The sequence below is a fragment of the Astatotilapia calliptera genome, chromosome 16, assembly GCF_964374335.1.
Source record: "Astatotilapia calliptera chromosome 16, fAstCal68.1, whole genome shotgun sequence".
NCBI classification, from domain to species: Eukaryota; Metazoa; Chordata; class Actinopteri; order Cichliformes; family Cichlidae; genus Astatotilapia; species Astatotilapia calliptera.
The window spans coordinates 34,278,358-34,292,844 of NC_137437.1; the positions used below are offsets into that span (position 1 = coordinate 34,278,358).

The 14,487-nt window shown below is 45.0% G+C and overlaps 2 protein-coding genes across 2 annotated transcripts; both read right to left on the reverse strand.

Annotated features, from left to right (window-relative positions):
* Positions 1-256: 256 nt before the first annotated feature.
* On the reverse strand, positions 257-4,340 carry LOC113008181 (olfactory receptor 5F1-like). The gene has a single exon (XM_026145419.2). The coding sequence runs from the start codon at positions 1,184-1,186 to the stop codon at positions 257-259; it is 930 nt and encodes a 309-aa protein (XP_026001204.2). The 5' UTR covers positions 1,187-4,340.
* A 7,269-nt stretch (positions 4,341-11,609) lies between these two features.
* Positions 11,610-14,261, reverse strand: LOC113007603 (olfactory receptor 52D1-like). Its single transcript, XM_080290781.1, has one exon. It carries the CDS (start codon positions 13,276-13,278, stop codon positions 12,307-12,309), a length of 972 nt encoding a protein of 323 aa, XP_080146907.1. The 5' UTR covers positions 13,279-14,261; the 3' UTR covers positions 11,610-12,306.
* Positions 14,262-14,487: the final 226 nt, after the last annotated feature.

Here is a 14,487-nt window from a genome sequence, read left to right on the forward strand (position 1 = left end):
CCTTGAGGTGACTGTTGTTATGATTTGGTGCTACATAAATAAAACTGAATTCAATTAAATTAGGCAGGTGGTCATCATAAATACATTCAGTGCAAAGATATGTAGGAAATGGAAATGACCTGAGATATGAAGATAGAGATTAAAGCTGCAGAACTGCTTACATTAATATCTTTTTTCAATGCACATAAGAAAAGGATCTGATCTGTAACTGTCCATGATTACAAAAAATTTGTTATCTTACTAAATAACACAGAAGTCACTTAGTTTTAAAAATAACAACACTACAAATTGTTTTCCGAATTTTGGTCAGTTTGAAACCATAAATCAGAGGATTCATAATTGGAGGAATGACAAGAAACTCTATTGCTGCAAAGTTTTGAAGGGTCTGAGGCAACTCTTTCGAACCCAGTCGCATATTTATAATGTCCAAAAGCTTTGTCACAGCAAAAGTAAATAATGAGACGAGATGTGGGACACATGTTTGCATGAACTTTGCCCTGTTTTCTATAGACCTGACACATGTTTGAATGATATACAGATAGGACCAAACTATAAAAACACCGTAAAGAAAATAAATACTTATTGTAATATTTGCAGATATAGCATTGATTGCAGTTTGTGCTGGAAAACAAGCGAGTTGAACAATACTCCAGTTCACACAGAAGAGTCTGGAAATATACGGGCTGCATAACTTCAGTCTGGATGTTAGAAAGGTATTCACAGCCACAATGCAGAAATTTGTGAACCACAAAAACCATGCAAACCTAATGACTCTTTGCTTTGACATGATAGAGTGGTACTTCAGTGGCTGACATATGGCCACATATCTGTCATATGCCATGAGTGCAGGAATCGACAGTTCACCACAGGCAGAAGAATAAATCACCTGATTCTGAATAAGGCAACCGTAATATGAGATGAGATGAACATCAGAGAGGAGATCCCAGAGAAATTTGGGGTAGAAACCTGCTGTTCCATAAAGTGCATTGATGCAAAAGACACAGAGCAGAATATACATTGGTTCATGGAGGTTGCTGTGCAAGATGATGATCACAATGAGAGAAACATTTAGCAGGCAAATGATGCAGTAACACAACAAACTGAGGAAAAAGAGAACAAACCTGTGACTGACTGTTTCATTGAAACCTGAAAGAAAAAACATTGTTATTACAGAAACATTATTCATTGTGATTGAGAGAAGTGAAGCCTAGTCTCTCACATCTGGTCTCCTTTCTTCACTCTTCTCTGTCTAGTTTTGTCTACAGCAACATGTGAGCTGGGATTTCAAACCAGTCAACCAATGATCTGGAAAAAATCACAGGGGATTTAATATGCTGCATATACTAAACATCTCCTTCTGAATTTATAAGTTCGCTCACAAAGAAATGGATAGTGTGTTCTTATGATACTTTTATTTTATGGAGAGAAACAGAATATGAACCAAACAAAAGAAAAACACATTACATAAAAGTTAAAAACTAATTTGCATGTAACTGAGTGAAATAAGTATTTGATCCCCAACAACCCAGACAGAACTCCAGCTCTCACAGATTGGCTGTGTGTGGCATTGCAGATTACAATCAGTCAATCAATTACAGATACTCCTGATCTCAACTCATTATGTACATAAAGCATACCAGTCCACAGAATCAATTTCTCCTATTTGGATTTCTCACCCAGTAGCGGTTTTAGATACGGGCGACACGGGCGTTTGCCCGGGGCGGCATCGTGGTGGGGGGCGGCATCACGGGCATCGGCAAAAAAAAAAAAAAAATGCTCGTACTCATGCTGCCCCGACGTCATGCCAGCGCATATTGTGAATGGCATAGGCATCGATCGGTTTTCTATCGCCCATTTGCTGGGAGTAAGGGCGCCCTCCGTTTGCGAGGTGCGCCTGCTGCTTGCTGCACAGGGAGGAGAGGGCGGGGCGGCATCTAATAACCAACTCGCAAAATAAAACAAAATAAAAACAAACACAACAAACACAAAAACACCAGACATCATGATACAGACTTATAATTTGCACCGATGTTTTTTCGAAATTCTATACCCGAAAAGTGAGCGTGAGAGCCCTCGGTGCGCCTGCTCGCTGCTGAAGTCAAAGTAAACTTTATTGTCATCTCCGCTACATACAGTGCAGTATATATATAGAGAGACAAGACGACAAGGCTCCAGTTACAGCAGTGCAAGTAAACAAACAATAAATATAAGAAGAGTAAGAAAATAAATATACCAGTGTTCACCCAGGGCGCCAAACAGGCTAGGACCGCCACTGTTCTCACCACTATGTCAAAGACCAAAGAGCTGTGAAATTACATTAGAGACAAGACTGTAGACCTGCACATGGTTGGATTAGGCAACCACACCATCAAGAAGAAGCTTAATGTGAAGGTAACAACTGTTGGTGCTATTTTTCTTAAATGGAAGAAATATAAAATGACCATCAATTGCCCCATGCAAGATCTTACCTCATGGGGTGAGGATGATCATAACAAAGGTGGTGGATCAGCCTAAAACTCCACAGGAGGATGTTGATGACCCGAAATGAGTTGAAACCACAGCCACAACCACTGCCATAGCAGACTGAAATCTTGCATAAACCACATGTACAGGGCTGTTTTAAGTTTGCCAGTGAACACCTAAATGACTTTGAGAAGGCTTAGGAGAAAGTGCTGTGGACAGAGGAAACCAAAATGGAGCTCTTTGGAATCAACTTGTTTTTCCAGGAAGAGAAAGGTCTTCTTTTCCTTTTCCTTTTTGATAAGTTATAAAGTAAAACAGTAAATTCAATCATTTTATGCTCACTTTCTATTACATTTTTCTTAAGGCAAGTAAAGGTTTGATGGGAACTGTAATGAACAAGATTAATATGACTATCAAGTCTTTAGAAATTCATAAAAATGTCATTTGCTTCAAATGTAACACCACAACAAATATTATTTCAAATGTCAGTTTGAAGCTGTAAATTGGAGGTATGACAAACCAGCAAAGGTTAACGTTTAATTAGGTAGAAAAAAAGAAAAGCGACATTACTGTAAATAATCAGATGGACAAGGTTGTTCCAAGTCTTTATGACTGGCAATATTTCAAAAGAAAAACAGAAATCAGTGAAGTAATCACTGAAGAAAACAGTTCACGGTGCATACGGCTTACTTCAAGGTAATACAGAAAAAATATGGAGTTCTTTGTTTAGAATAAGAAAAAAATGACTTATGGAAACCCACAAAAACTACACTGTAAAAAAACTGTTTTTTTACAGTCAGAGAGAGAGAAAAAAAAAACTACACTGTAAAAAAACAATCCTAAAAAAAACAGTAATATTCCAGCAGCTGGGGCACCAAATTAATCCCATAAAATAACAGAAAATAACTTTCTCATAAAAATACGTTTTTTTTCAGTAATGACACTACAGTTTGTTGCCCTAATTTTACATGTGATTTTGTCTTTTTCAAGTGCTTTTAAACATTAAATTAGGAACATTTTAATGTGAGTAAACAATGAAATTACCTATAAACAACGTCAATGAATGTGGCAATATGAATAATAATACTTAAATGTACAGAAATATACAGTTAACAGTTGGTTTAAATAATAATAATAATGATGGATTGCATTTATATAGTGCTTTTCGAGACCCTCAAAGCGCTTTACAATTCCACTATTCATTCACTCTCACATTCACACACTGGTGGAGGCAGCTACAGTTGTAGCCACAGCTGCCATATCGCGCCATCGGCCCCTCTGGCCAACACCAGTAGGTGGTAGGTGAAGTCAGTAGCGGTTTTTGATACGGGCGACGTGGTGGGGGGCGGCATCACGGGCATCGGCAAAAAAAATAAAAATAAAAAATTGCTCGTACTCATGCTGCCCCGACATCAGCCAGCGCATATTGGGAATGGCATAGGCACTGATCGCTTTTCTGTCGCCTATTTGCTGGGAGTAAATATCAATAACAATTGAAAATTTATAATTTACAGTTTGATGATTTAAAGTCTCACACACAGCCCGTCAAAAGGGGAGAGGACCAGCTGCTTCCAAATAGAGCACATTTCATTCATAATGATGTAAATCCAAGCCCATTATGTATTCATGATTTGAATCCTGGGTTGTGTGAAATCCCAGAAATAAACTGTGGACAAAGTGAATCTGTGAACTAAGGTGTAGGTCTATTAGGTTATGTTGTGGTGATCCTCGGGTTGAGGGGTTTGTGTTCATACTGGAGTGCAAAATGAAAACCAGTGGAAGATGGACAAGAAAAGTTCAAAGCCATCAGGTGCTCAGTTTAGAAAAAAGAGAAAAGAAGAGGAGGAGAAACGAGCAAAAGATACAGGTAAGCAGATGTGTCGTTGGATAATGGCAGGTCATCCTGAAACAATCAGAATCAGAATCAGAATACTTTATTAATCCCTAAGGAAATAATGTGGATTACAGTTGCTGTCATGGTCTGTGGAATGCGTGATGCTCGGGTAGCCACACCCCCGGGCTGGGCCATCACTAGCACACCTGCTCTCCATCCCGGTGATTACACGGAGATCCACTTAATCCGGCGCTGACGGATGCTCCACGCCAGTCCGTAGTCATCCCCACAGTGATTTCTACTCGGCGTCTGCTACCTGCCTGTCCTCCGGCTCAACTGGATCTCGCGGCGCTCACCTGGCCCACTCGCCATTCCACAGACTTCCTGCCCCCACGGACTGCCACACTTCCCTCCCGAGCTCCCACGGTTCCGTTCTATCCCCCCCGCCGTCCCGATCCCGGCTTCCTCGTGTCATTGTTTCCCTGGATTTTTAGTTTCTGTTTTGCTCTCTACTTTCCCCGGGTCGCCTTTCGTTGTTTTAATAAAGTGTCTTTTTGTTAGCTCGGAGTCTGCGTCTGGATCCTTTCGTGCCCGCGCACCACGGCGCATGACAGTACGGACTGGCCAAGATGGATCCAGCAGACCCGATACGTTCAGCTATTAATAAGCAGGGTGCCGTGCTCGGCCGACACGATCAGTTACTTTCTTCGCTTCAGGATCAGTATCAGGAGCTGAGCGAGAAACAGGGAGAGATGTGCGCTAAACAGCCCGACTCGGCGTACCGCTGTGTGACGTCTCCGCCGCCGGAACCCTTCCACGGCGAATTGGACCAGTGTGGGGGGTTCCTTTTTCAGTGTACTCTTTTCTTCAGTCGCTCGCCACTCGCCTTCCCCACTGACGCGGCTAAGATTTCCCACTTCGTGGGACTACTGAGGGGAAGGGCGTTGGCGTGGGCTGAAGCCTATTTATCTGCTAACCCGATACAGCGCTGCGACTTCGATGACTTCCTCGACGAGTTTAAAGCAACCTTCTCTCCGTCAGTTTCCGAGGATGATGCCGCTCAAAAGCTACTGGTGCTCCGCCAGGGTCGGCGTAGCGTTGCGGAGTATTTAGTGGAGTTTCGCACCGTGGCAGCCGCTGTTGGCTGGCCCGATTCGGCCCTAAGGGGAATTTTTTTACGCTCCCTGAACGATCAGATTAAGGATCAGCTCGCGTTTCACGAGGCAGCTAAAACGTTCGAGGATTTGGTGTCACTCGCCCGTAGGATCGATAAGCGTCTACGGGAGAGGGAGGCCGAACGGCGGTCCAAGCCACCGAAACCCGTGTTGCACCCAGACTTTCGCGTGTCACTGCCCCTGTCCCCTTTTAGCTCTCCAGCTCACAGTCTCCTCCTCCGCCGGAGCCGATGCAGATCGGGCGCTCTCGGCTCTCGCCGGAGGAGAGGGAACGCCGTTTTCGGGCCGGGGACTGCTTATACTGTGGGAAGCCGGGACACCGCATCGCCAGCTGCCCGGTTCGCCCAAACGGACCAGCTCACCGGTAGGTTCGGGGATACGGGTGGGCTGCACATTGAATACTATTAGACCCCGATTGATTGTGTCCGTTGCCATAATAACCAATAAAAAGACTGTCACATGCAGCGCATTAGTGGATTCTGGGGCGGAGCAGAATCTCATGGATGAAAGACTGGCTAAAGAGCTGGAAATTCCACTCACTCTGTTGGAACCTCCCCTCCCTGCGTCAGCGCTGAATAAACAAGTGTTTGCTTACATCACTCATCAGACCGCGCCCGTGACATTAGTCACTTCCGGGAACCACAACGAATCGCTTTCGTTCTTTACCTTCCCGTCTCCCGACACCCCGCTCGTGTTAGGCTACCCGTGGCTGCAAAGACATAATCCCCACATCGATTGGGCAGGAAGCAAGATCGCCAGTTGGAGTTTGTTCTGCCTTGCGAATTGCCTGAGATCAGCAGTTCTCGCTCCACCCACTAACCCGACCCCACCTGTTACACAAGCACCTGACCTCTCCTCCATCCCACCCGAATACCACGACTTGCAGGAAGTGTTTAACAAAGACAAGGCTTGCTCTCTGCCACCACACCGCCCCTATGACTGCGCCATCGACCTGCTACCTGGTGCCCCGCTGCCCTCCGGCCGGTTGTACAACCTGTCTCGCCCCGAGAGGGAGTCTATGGAAAACTACATCCGAGAATCACTCGCGGCCGGTATCATTCGACCCTCTTCTTCCCCAGTCGCTGCGGGCTTCTTCTTCGTGGGGAAAAAGGACGGTTCGCTGCGGCCGTGCATTGACTACCGGGGCTTAAATGACATCACCGTAAAGAACAAGTACCCTCTTCCGTTGATTAACTCCGTTTTTGGCTCTCTCCAGGAAGCCACCGTTTTCACAAAACTGGACCTGCGAAACGCATACCATCTGGTCCGAATAAGGGAGGGGGACGAGTGGAAAACCGCTTTTAACACGCCACTGGGCCACTTCGAGTATTTGGTTATGCCATTTGGCTTAACTAACGCCCCTGCGGTTTTTCAGACGCTAGTGAATGATGTGCTCCGAGACTTCCTGAACGTGTTTGTTTTTGTATACTTGGATGACATCCTCATTTTTTCCAGGACCATGGAGGAGCATCACGTTCACGTCCGGAGCGTCCTGCAACGGTTACTGGAAAACAGACTGTTTGTCAAAGCAGAAAAATGCGAGTTTCACGCCTCATCGGTTTCCTTTTTGGGCTATGTCTTAGCAGGAGGACAGGTGAAGACGGACCCAGCTAAGATCAAGGCGGTTCTGGAGTGGCCGGTCCCGGATTCGCGGAAGAAGCTCCAATGCTTTCTCGGGTTCGCGAACTTCTACCGACGTTTCATTCGAAACTACAGCCACGTCGCCGCGCCTCTCACTCGCCTCACTTCTCCTAAGGTACCTTTCACCTGGCCCCTGGAGGCCCACACAGCGTTCACCAAATTGAAGGCATTGTTCACTACGGCGCCCATTCTGCTCCACCCCGACACCACCAAACAATTCATCGTCGAGGTGGACGCGTCCGACACCGGAGTCGGGGCTGTTCTCTCTCAGCGGTCTGGACCTCAAGGTAAGCTCCAGCCGTGCGCCTACTTCTCTCACCGGCTCACCCCTACTGAAAGAAATTATGACGTAGGCGATAAGGAGCTCTTGGCCATAAAACTCGCCTTGGAGGAGTGGCGCCACTGGCTGGAGGGAGCCGAGCAGCCTTTTCTCATATGGACGGACCATAAGAATCTAATTTATCTTAGGACTGCTAAAAGGTTAAACTCTCGCCAAGCCCGCTGGTCCCTGTTTTTTACACGCTTTAACTTCACTCTCTCGTATCGCCCAGGTTCACGGAATGCCAAGCCAGATGCGCTCTCCCGCCAGTACTCCCCAGACACGGAGACATCGTCACCAACCACCATTCTCCCCCCAACCTGTGTGGTGGCCGCCCTCTCCTGGGATGTTGAGGAGGTTATCCGCCAGGCCCTCCCGGGAGACCCTGACCCGGGTACCGGACCCCCCGGACGGCGTTTTGTCCCCGCTGCTGCCCGCGGAGCGGTAATCCATTGGGTCCACACTGCACGTTTTTCGTGTCACCCTGGCGTGAGCAGAACCATTGGTCTTCTCAAACGGCATTTCTGGTGGAAGACTTTACGACAAGATGCGAGGGAGTACGTGGCTGCCTGCACTGTCTGCGCCCGCAACAAATTGTCCACTAAGCACCCAGCGGGCCTGCTCCATCCGCTCAGCACGCCTCACCAGCCTTGGTCTCATATCTCATTAGATTTCATTACCGGTCTTCCTTGTTCCTCGGGAAAGAGCGTCATCCTCACCATCATCGACCAGTTCTCTAAAGCCGCCCACTTCGTCCCGCTACCGAAACTACCCTCCGCCCCTGACACAGCCCTAGCCCTAATTGAAAACGTGTTCCGGCTCCATGGTATTCCCCTTGACATCGTCTCAGACCGAGGCCCACAGTTCACTTCACGAGTGTGGAGGACCTTTTGTTCCATTTTGGGCGCGAGAGTTAGTTTAAGCTCGGGTTTCCATCCGCAATCTAACGGCCAGACCGAGCGGCTTAACCAGGAACTAGAGGCTGCGCTACGGTGCATGGCGTCCCAAAACCCCACTTCCTGGGTCACCTTTCTGCCCTGGGTTGAATATGCACATAACTCACTTACCTCGTCTGCCACAGGTTTGTCCCCGTTCGAGGCATCCCTCGGTTATCAGCCTCCTCTTTTCCCTGAAGACGAACTCGGTCTCGCAGTCCCCTCCGCTCGGCACCATCTCCGGCGCTGCCAGCGGGTCTGGCTCAGGGCCCGCCAAGCTCTCCTACGGACGAAGGAACAGCACACACGCCATGCCAACCGCCGTTGCACCCCTGCCCCCGACTATCAGCCGGGGCAGAAGGTCTGGTTGGCCGCCAAAAACATTCCGCTGCGTGTGTCCTCCCGGAAGCTGGCCCCCCGCTTCATTGGCCCGTATGAAGTTGATGCGGTTGTTAACCCGGCGGCAGTTCGGCTCAAGCTCCCTACTTCCTGGCGCATACATCCCACGTTCCACGTTTCCCAGGTCAAACCCGTCCGCCGCAGCCCATTGTGCCCTCCGTCCGAGCCCCCTCCTCCCGCCCGGCTTGTCGCCGGTCACCCGGCCTATGCGGTCCGGCGCATCGTGGCTGAGCGCCGGCGTGGGCGTGGGTGGCAGTTCCTGGTGGACTGGGTGGGGTACGGTCCCGAGGACCGCCTCTGGGTTCCGCGTTCCTTCATTCTGGACCCGTCCCTCATCGCTGATTTCCGCGCTTCTCTCCGCAGGCCGCAGTCCGGTCGGTCGCCTGGGGGCGACCCTTGAGGGGGGGGCACTGTCATGGTCTGTGGAATGCGTGATGCTCGGGTAGCCACACACCCAGGCTGGGCCATCACTAGCACACCTGCTCTCCATCCCGGTGATTACACGGAGATCCACTTAATCCGGCGCTGACGGATGCTCCACGCCAGTCCGTAGTCATCCCCACAGTGATTCCTACTCGGCGTCTGCTACCTGCCTGTCCTCCGGCTCAACTGGATCTCGCGGCGCTCACCTGGCCCACTCGCCATTCCACAGACTTCCTGCCCCCACGGACTGCCACACTTCCCTCCCGAGCTCCCACGGTTCCGTTCTATCCCCCCCGCCGTCCCGATCCCGGCTTCCTCGTGTCATTGTTTCCCTGGATTTTTAGTTTCTGTTTTGCTCTCTACTTTCCCCGGGTCGCCTTTCGTTGTTTTAATAAAGTGTCTTTTTGTTAGCTCGGAGTCTGCGCCTGGATCCTTTTGTGCCCGCGCACCACGGCGCATGACAGTTGCTCCAAAAAGAAATGGTAAAAATAGTAACAGTAACAGACTAAACTCCAAACAGTACATTATGTTACAGATTTTAATGTTAATTAGTCATTTTCAATTTGTCCTGTTCTCATTGTATGACAAATTATGATAGCTGTTTGGTAGCTGTTTGCATTCAATGCATACTCTCTCTCTTTATATGTGTGTGTGTTTCTCTGGCGAAATTCAGTATGGTTCCGACAACAGTTTTATGTTAATGTATAATCCTTAATATGTTTTATGTGTGTGGGGCGCCAGAGGGAGTGTTCTCCCGGGGCGCCAAACAGGCTAGGACCGCCACTGGGTGAAGTGTCTTGTCCAAGGACACAAAGACCGAGAGTGTCCGAGCCAGGGCTCGAACCGGCAACCTTCTGAGTACAAGGCGAATTGCCAACTCTTGAGCCACGATCGCCCTAAACAACAATAATAATAATTGTCATTTGATGTAAAAAAAAGTTTATAAGAATCATTTTATATATTTTCCATAGGATTACATTTGAATTTAACAGTTCAATCTTTCAAATAATGGACAGATATTTATGAAATTATGATACATTTGTGAATGTATTTTAACAATCTAAATATGCTCATGTAAGAAAATTATGTTTTATTACATTTACAGTGATTTTACGTTAATTTACATTTGAAATGTAAAATCACAGTCTATTTATGTGAATTTAATGATATTCTGGAAAAACAGTACAAAACTGTAAAATACACAGTAAAATATTTTATATTACAATTTTTTTTACAGTGTAACAAAGGCACAGCACAGAAAAGAGGTTGGAACTAATAAAGCAGAAATACTTTGCTACTCTAGAATTTACAGGTATCTACATCTTTTTACTTTTCTTCCCTACATTTTAACGCAAATATCTGTCTTTTTCACTCCTTACATTTTAAAACAGACTCATTGCTTTTGGTTTAACACATTTAATTAATGTTTTTTTCTTTTTTTGCACACTGGACACTGCAAATGAACCCGAACAGGTAAAATATAAAAAAAAAAACCCTTTCAACTAACCAGACTTGCCAAGTGTAATGAGAAGACAGGACAGTTGTGGGTTTACATTTATTTTGACCTTCAAAAATACATTTAGTGCAAAAATCTTGGAAATGGAAGTAATCTTAGATATACACGAAATATTCCAACTTTCTAACTAATTACACTAGAGGTGTCAACAAGGCCCAGGAGCCGAATTTGGCCCAGCAAAGTAAGAAAAAACAAGTTACAGAAAGCCTTAGAAAACTATACTAACTATAAGTGCGAAACTGAGCTGTGCAATGTGCATATGGCCTGAGGGATGTAACAGTGGGTTATATCACAGTGTTCAGAGTAACAGCCTGCTTGAAGAAACTGTCTTTGCGTGGCTTGTTTTACTAAACAGCGGCAGAGCCTCCTGAATGCAGCAGTTTGAACAGTTCGTGTCCGGGACGTGAGCGGTCTGCAGAGATTTCCTAACACTGGACCTCTACAGGTCCTGGATGGAGGCAAGATCAGCACTGATGATCAGCTCTGCAGATCTGATTGCCTGTTGCAGTCTGGCCCAGTGACTGATGTCCACAGAACAGACTACATGATAGCAATATGGAAGATGACCAGCAGCTCCTGTGGCAGGTTGTAGTTCCTGAGGCAACTTAGGGCCTTCTTCTGGAAAGAGTTTATATGCAAGGATCACTTCAGATCGTGTGGAAAGGTGGATCCTAGGAATCTGAAGGGAACCACAGTAGCTACTGTATTGTTAAGCATCAGAAAAATCTGACTTAAGGATCAGACCAATGATGGTGGTGTCATCAGCGAACTTAAGAAGTTTCACATATGGGACAAGAACAGCAGGGAGAGAACACACCTGTGGGGGAGGCTGGTGAGGGTAGTTTGTGTGTGGGATGTGGAGCTTCTTGGACTCACCTGCTGCTGGGAAATGAGCTACCAGAAATTTTTTTTTTTTGCAAATTTTACACATTTATTTCTTACTATTTAACAGATTTCTAAATTTTGTCATGTAGAAAAACTGATTTGCACTGTACATCTTTAGCTTCAACTTTCAATCCTTCAAATAATGGAAAAGCCATTTAATTGTACAAGTGTTAAGTAAAAACAGACTTTCATGTTTGATTAAGCAGAAATTCTAAAACTGGTCCAGTTGCTAAAACCTCTGACTGTTTCAATAAGTGTTAAAGAAAAAGAGGATAAAACTGAGAAAACTACTAAAACTGCTTCACATCCATGTGGTTGTGGATCAGATTTATAAGACAGCATAATATCAAAATAGATTGACACTCTGATAGTGCTGCCACATCTAAAACAGTTTGTCTTTTAATCCTTTTCACATGTGCAGTCTCCACGGTGCCTGTTATTTCCTTGAACAGTAATGAGAAGAAAGATAGTGAAATTTACAGCCTTTCTACATATCAGTGTTTTTGTGGTAATTAGGCAGGTGACCATCAAAAATACATTTAGTGCAAAGACATCTACAAAATGTAAATCATCTGCAGATAAATAATAAAACGTCATATCCGCTCACATCAATAGACATGTTTTCAGACAACTCCAAATAAAACACAAATTTCAGTAAAAATTAAACATTTTTTTGGACTTATTTTAAAATGGATGTCAAACAATGGGTGTGACACTTAGCTGTGTGTGAAACTATTTTCTGATCGAATAAAACAAAAATTAGTTACTTTTAAAATAACAACACTATAAAATCGTTTTCGAATTTTGGTCAGTTTGAAACCGTAAATCAGAGGATTCATAATAGGAGGAATGACAAGAAATTCTATTGCTACAAAGTTTTGAAGGGACTGAGGCAACTCTTTCGAACCCAGTCGCATACTTATAATATCAGTAAGTACTGCCACAACAAAAGTAAATAATGAGACGAGATGTGGGACACATGTTTGCATGAACTTTGCCCTGTTTTCTATAGACTTTACACATGTTTGAATGATATACATATAGGACCAAACTATAAAAACACCATGAAGCAAATAAATAATTATTGTAATATTTGCAGATATAGCATTGATTGCAGTTTGTGCTGGAAAACAAGCGAGTTGAACAATAATCCAGTTCACACAGAAGAGTGTGGAAATATACGGGCTGCATAACTTCAGTCTGGATGTTAGAAAGGCATTCACAGCCACAATGCAGAAAGTTGTGAACCACAAAAAACAAGCAAACCTAATGACTCTTTGCTTTGTCATGATAGAGTGGTACTTCAGTGGCTGACATATGGCCACATATCTGTCATATGCCATGAGTGCAAGAATCGACAATTCGCCGCAGACAAAAGAATAAATCACCTTAGTCTGAATAAGGCAACCGTAATATGAAATGAGATGAACATCAGAGAGGAGATCCCAGAGAAATCTGGGGTAGAAACCTGCTGTTCCATAAAGTGCATTGATGCAAAAGACACAGAGCAGAATATACATTGATTCATGGAGGTTGCTGTCCAAGATGATGATCACAATGAGAGAAACATTGACGAGGCAAATGATGCAGTAACACAACAAACTGAGGAAAAAGAGAACAAACCTGTGACTGACTGTTTCATTGAAACCTGAAAGAAAAAACGTTGTTATTACAGAAACATTATTCATTGTGATTGAGAGATCTAAGTGAAGCCTAGTCGCTCACTGTATCTGGTCTCTGTTCTCCTCTCTCCTCTATCAGGTACAGATAACAGCAACACGTGAGCTGGGATTTCAAACCAGCCAATCATTGATCTGGAATGAAAGCTCACAGCTTTGGAAGGTCACAGGGGATTTAATATGTATCATGTACTAAACACATAATAAAACAAACCTGCAGGTTCTTGAAAAAGAAATATTAAAAAGTTTTACAACTTTATTAAAAAAAATGCTTTCTTCATAATACTGTTAGGATTTTTTTTTACATTTATGCCAATTAAACATAATTGTCCAGGGCTTGTTGTGGTTTTCTTCTGTTTTTCGTTTGTAGTCTTTCGTAGTCCAGTCAGATCATTGTTGCTTCAGTGATAATGATCAGGCTCTCTGACGTTTGCTGAAGTCACTAGTAAGACAGTAAGAAGTTCTTGTGAATGTTGCTTTGTCTTTGCCTCTTAGTAACTTTGTGGAAAAAAAGACTTGTTTGCACCTGTTACCTTCTACTTACCTGTTACTCTGCCGCCTGCTCACTCTCAACTTTTCCTATTCCACAATGGAAAGAATCCATCCCAGGTACCTCTCCAATTTTCTGCAGAGTGGTGTAACCTTATCGTTGCACCACGATCACCCCCTTTTCCTCCAGCACAGAAAAGAGTAAATCAAAGGTTTTTTTGTGTAAAACCATGGTCTCAGAGATCAGGTTGTAAATTCTGAGTTGCTGCAGGAACCACAACCTCTGCTGGGCCTTCTTCTGGATAGAGTCTATATGTGGGGACCACTTCAGATCGTGTGGAAAGGTGGATCCTAGGAATCTGAAGTCATCCACGGTAAGTACTCTATTTTAAAGGATAGTTAGGGTGAGTCTGAAGGTTCACTGTCACCTCCACAGTTTGGTCCGGATGGTTCTGACTGCAACAGTGGAACAGCTGGTCCACCTCCTGTCTGTACGTGGACTTGTCTTCATTGTGGATCAGACCAAGTATTACCAGTTTGCAAATCATGCGAACAGATCCATAGAAGATGCCATCAACGTAGCTCTCCACTCTGTGCTGAGCCACCTGGAGCAGTGGCAAAGCTACATCAGAATGCTCTTTGTGGGGTTTGTCAGAATCTCATCTCTAGTTTGTGGTTCTGTTGGCTTCATCAGGTAATGGCCTTCTGCTCGCTTTGGAATGGTTCACA

Excerpts from the sequence above, each read along its gene's own strand:
- LOC113008181 (XM_026145419.2), bottom strand. The coding sequence starts at position 1,186 with ATGAATAATGTTTCTGTAATAACAATGTTTTTTCTTTCAGGTTTCAAT.
- LOC113007603 (XM_080290781.1), bottom strand. The coding sequence starts at position 13,278 with ATGAATAATGTTTCTGTAATAACAACGTTTTTTCTTTCAGGTTTCAAT.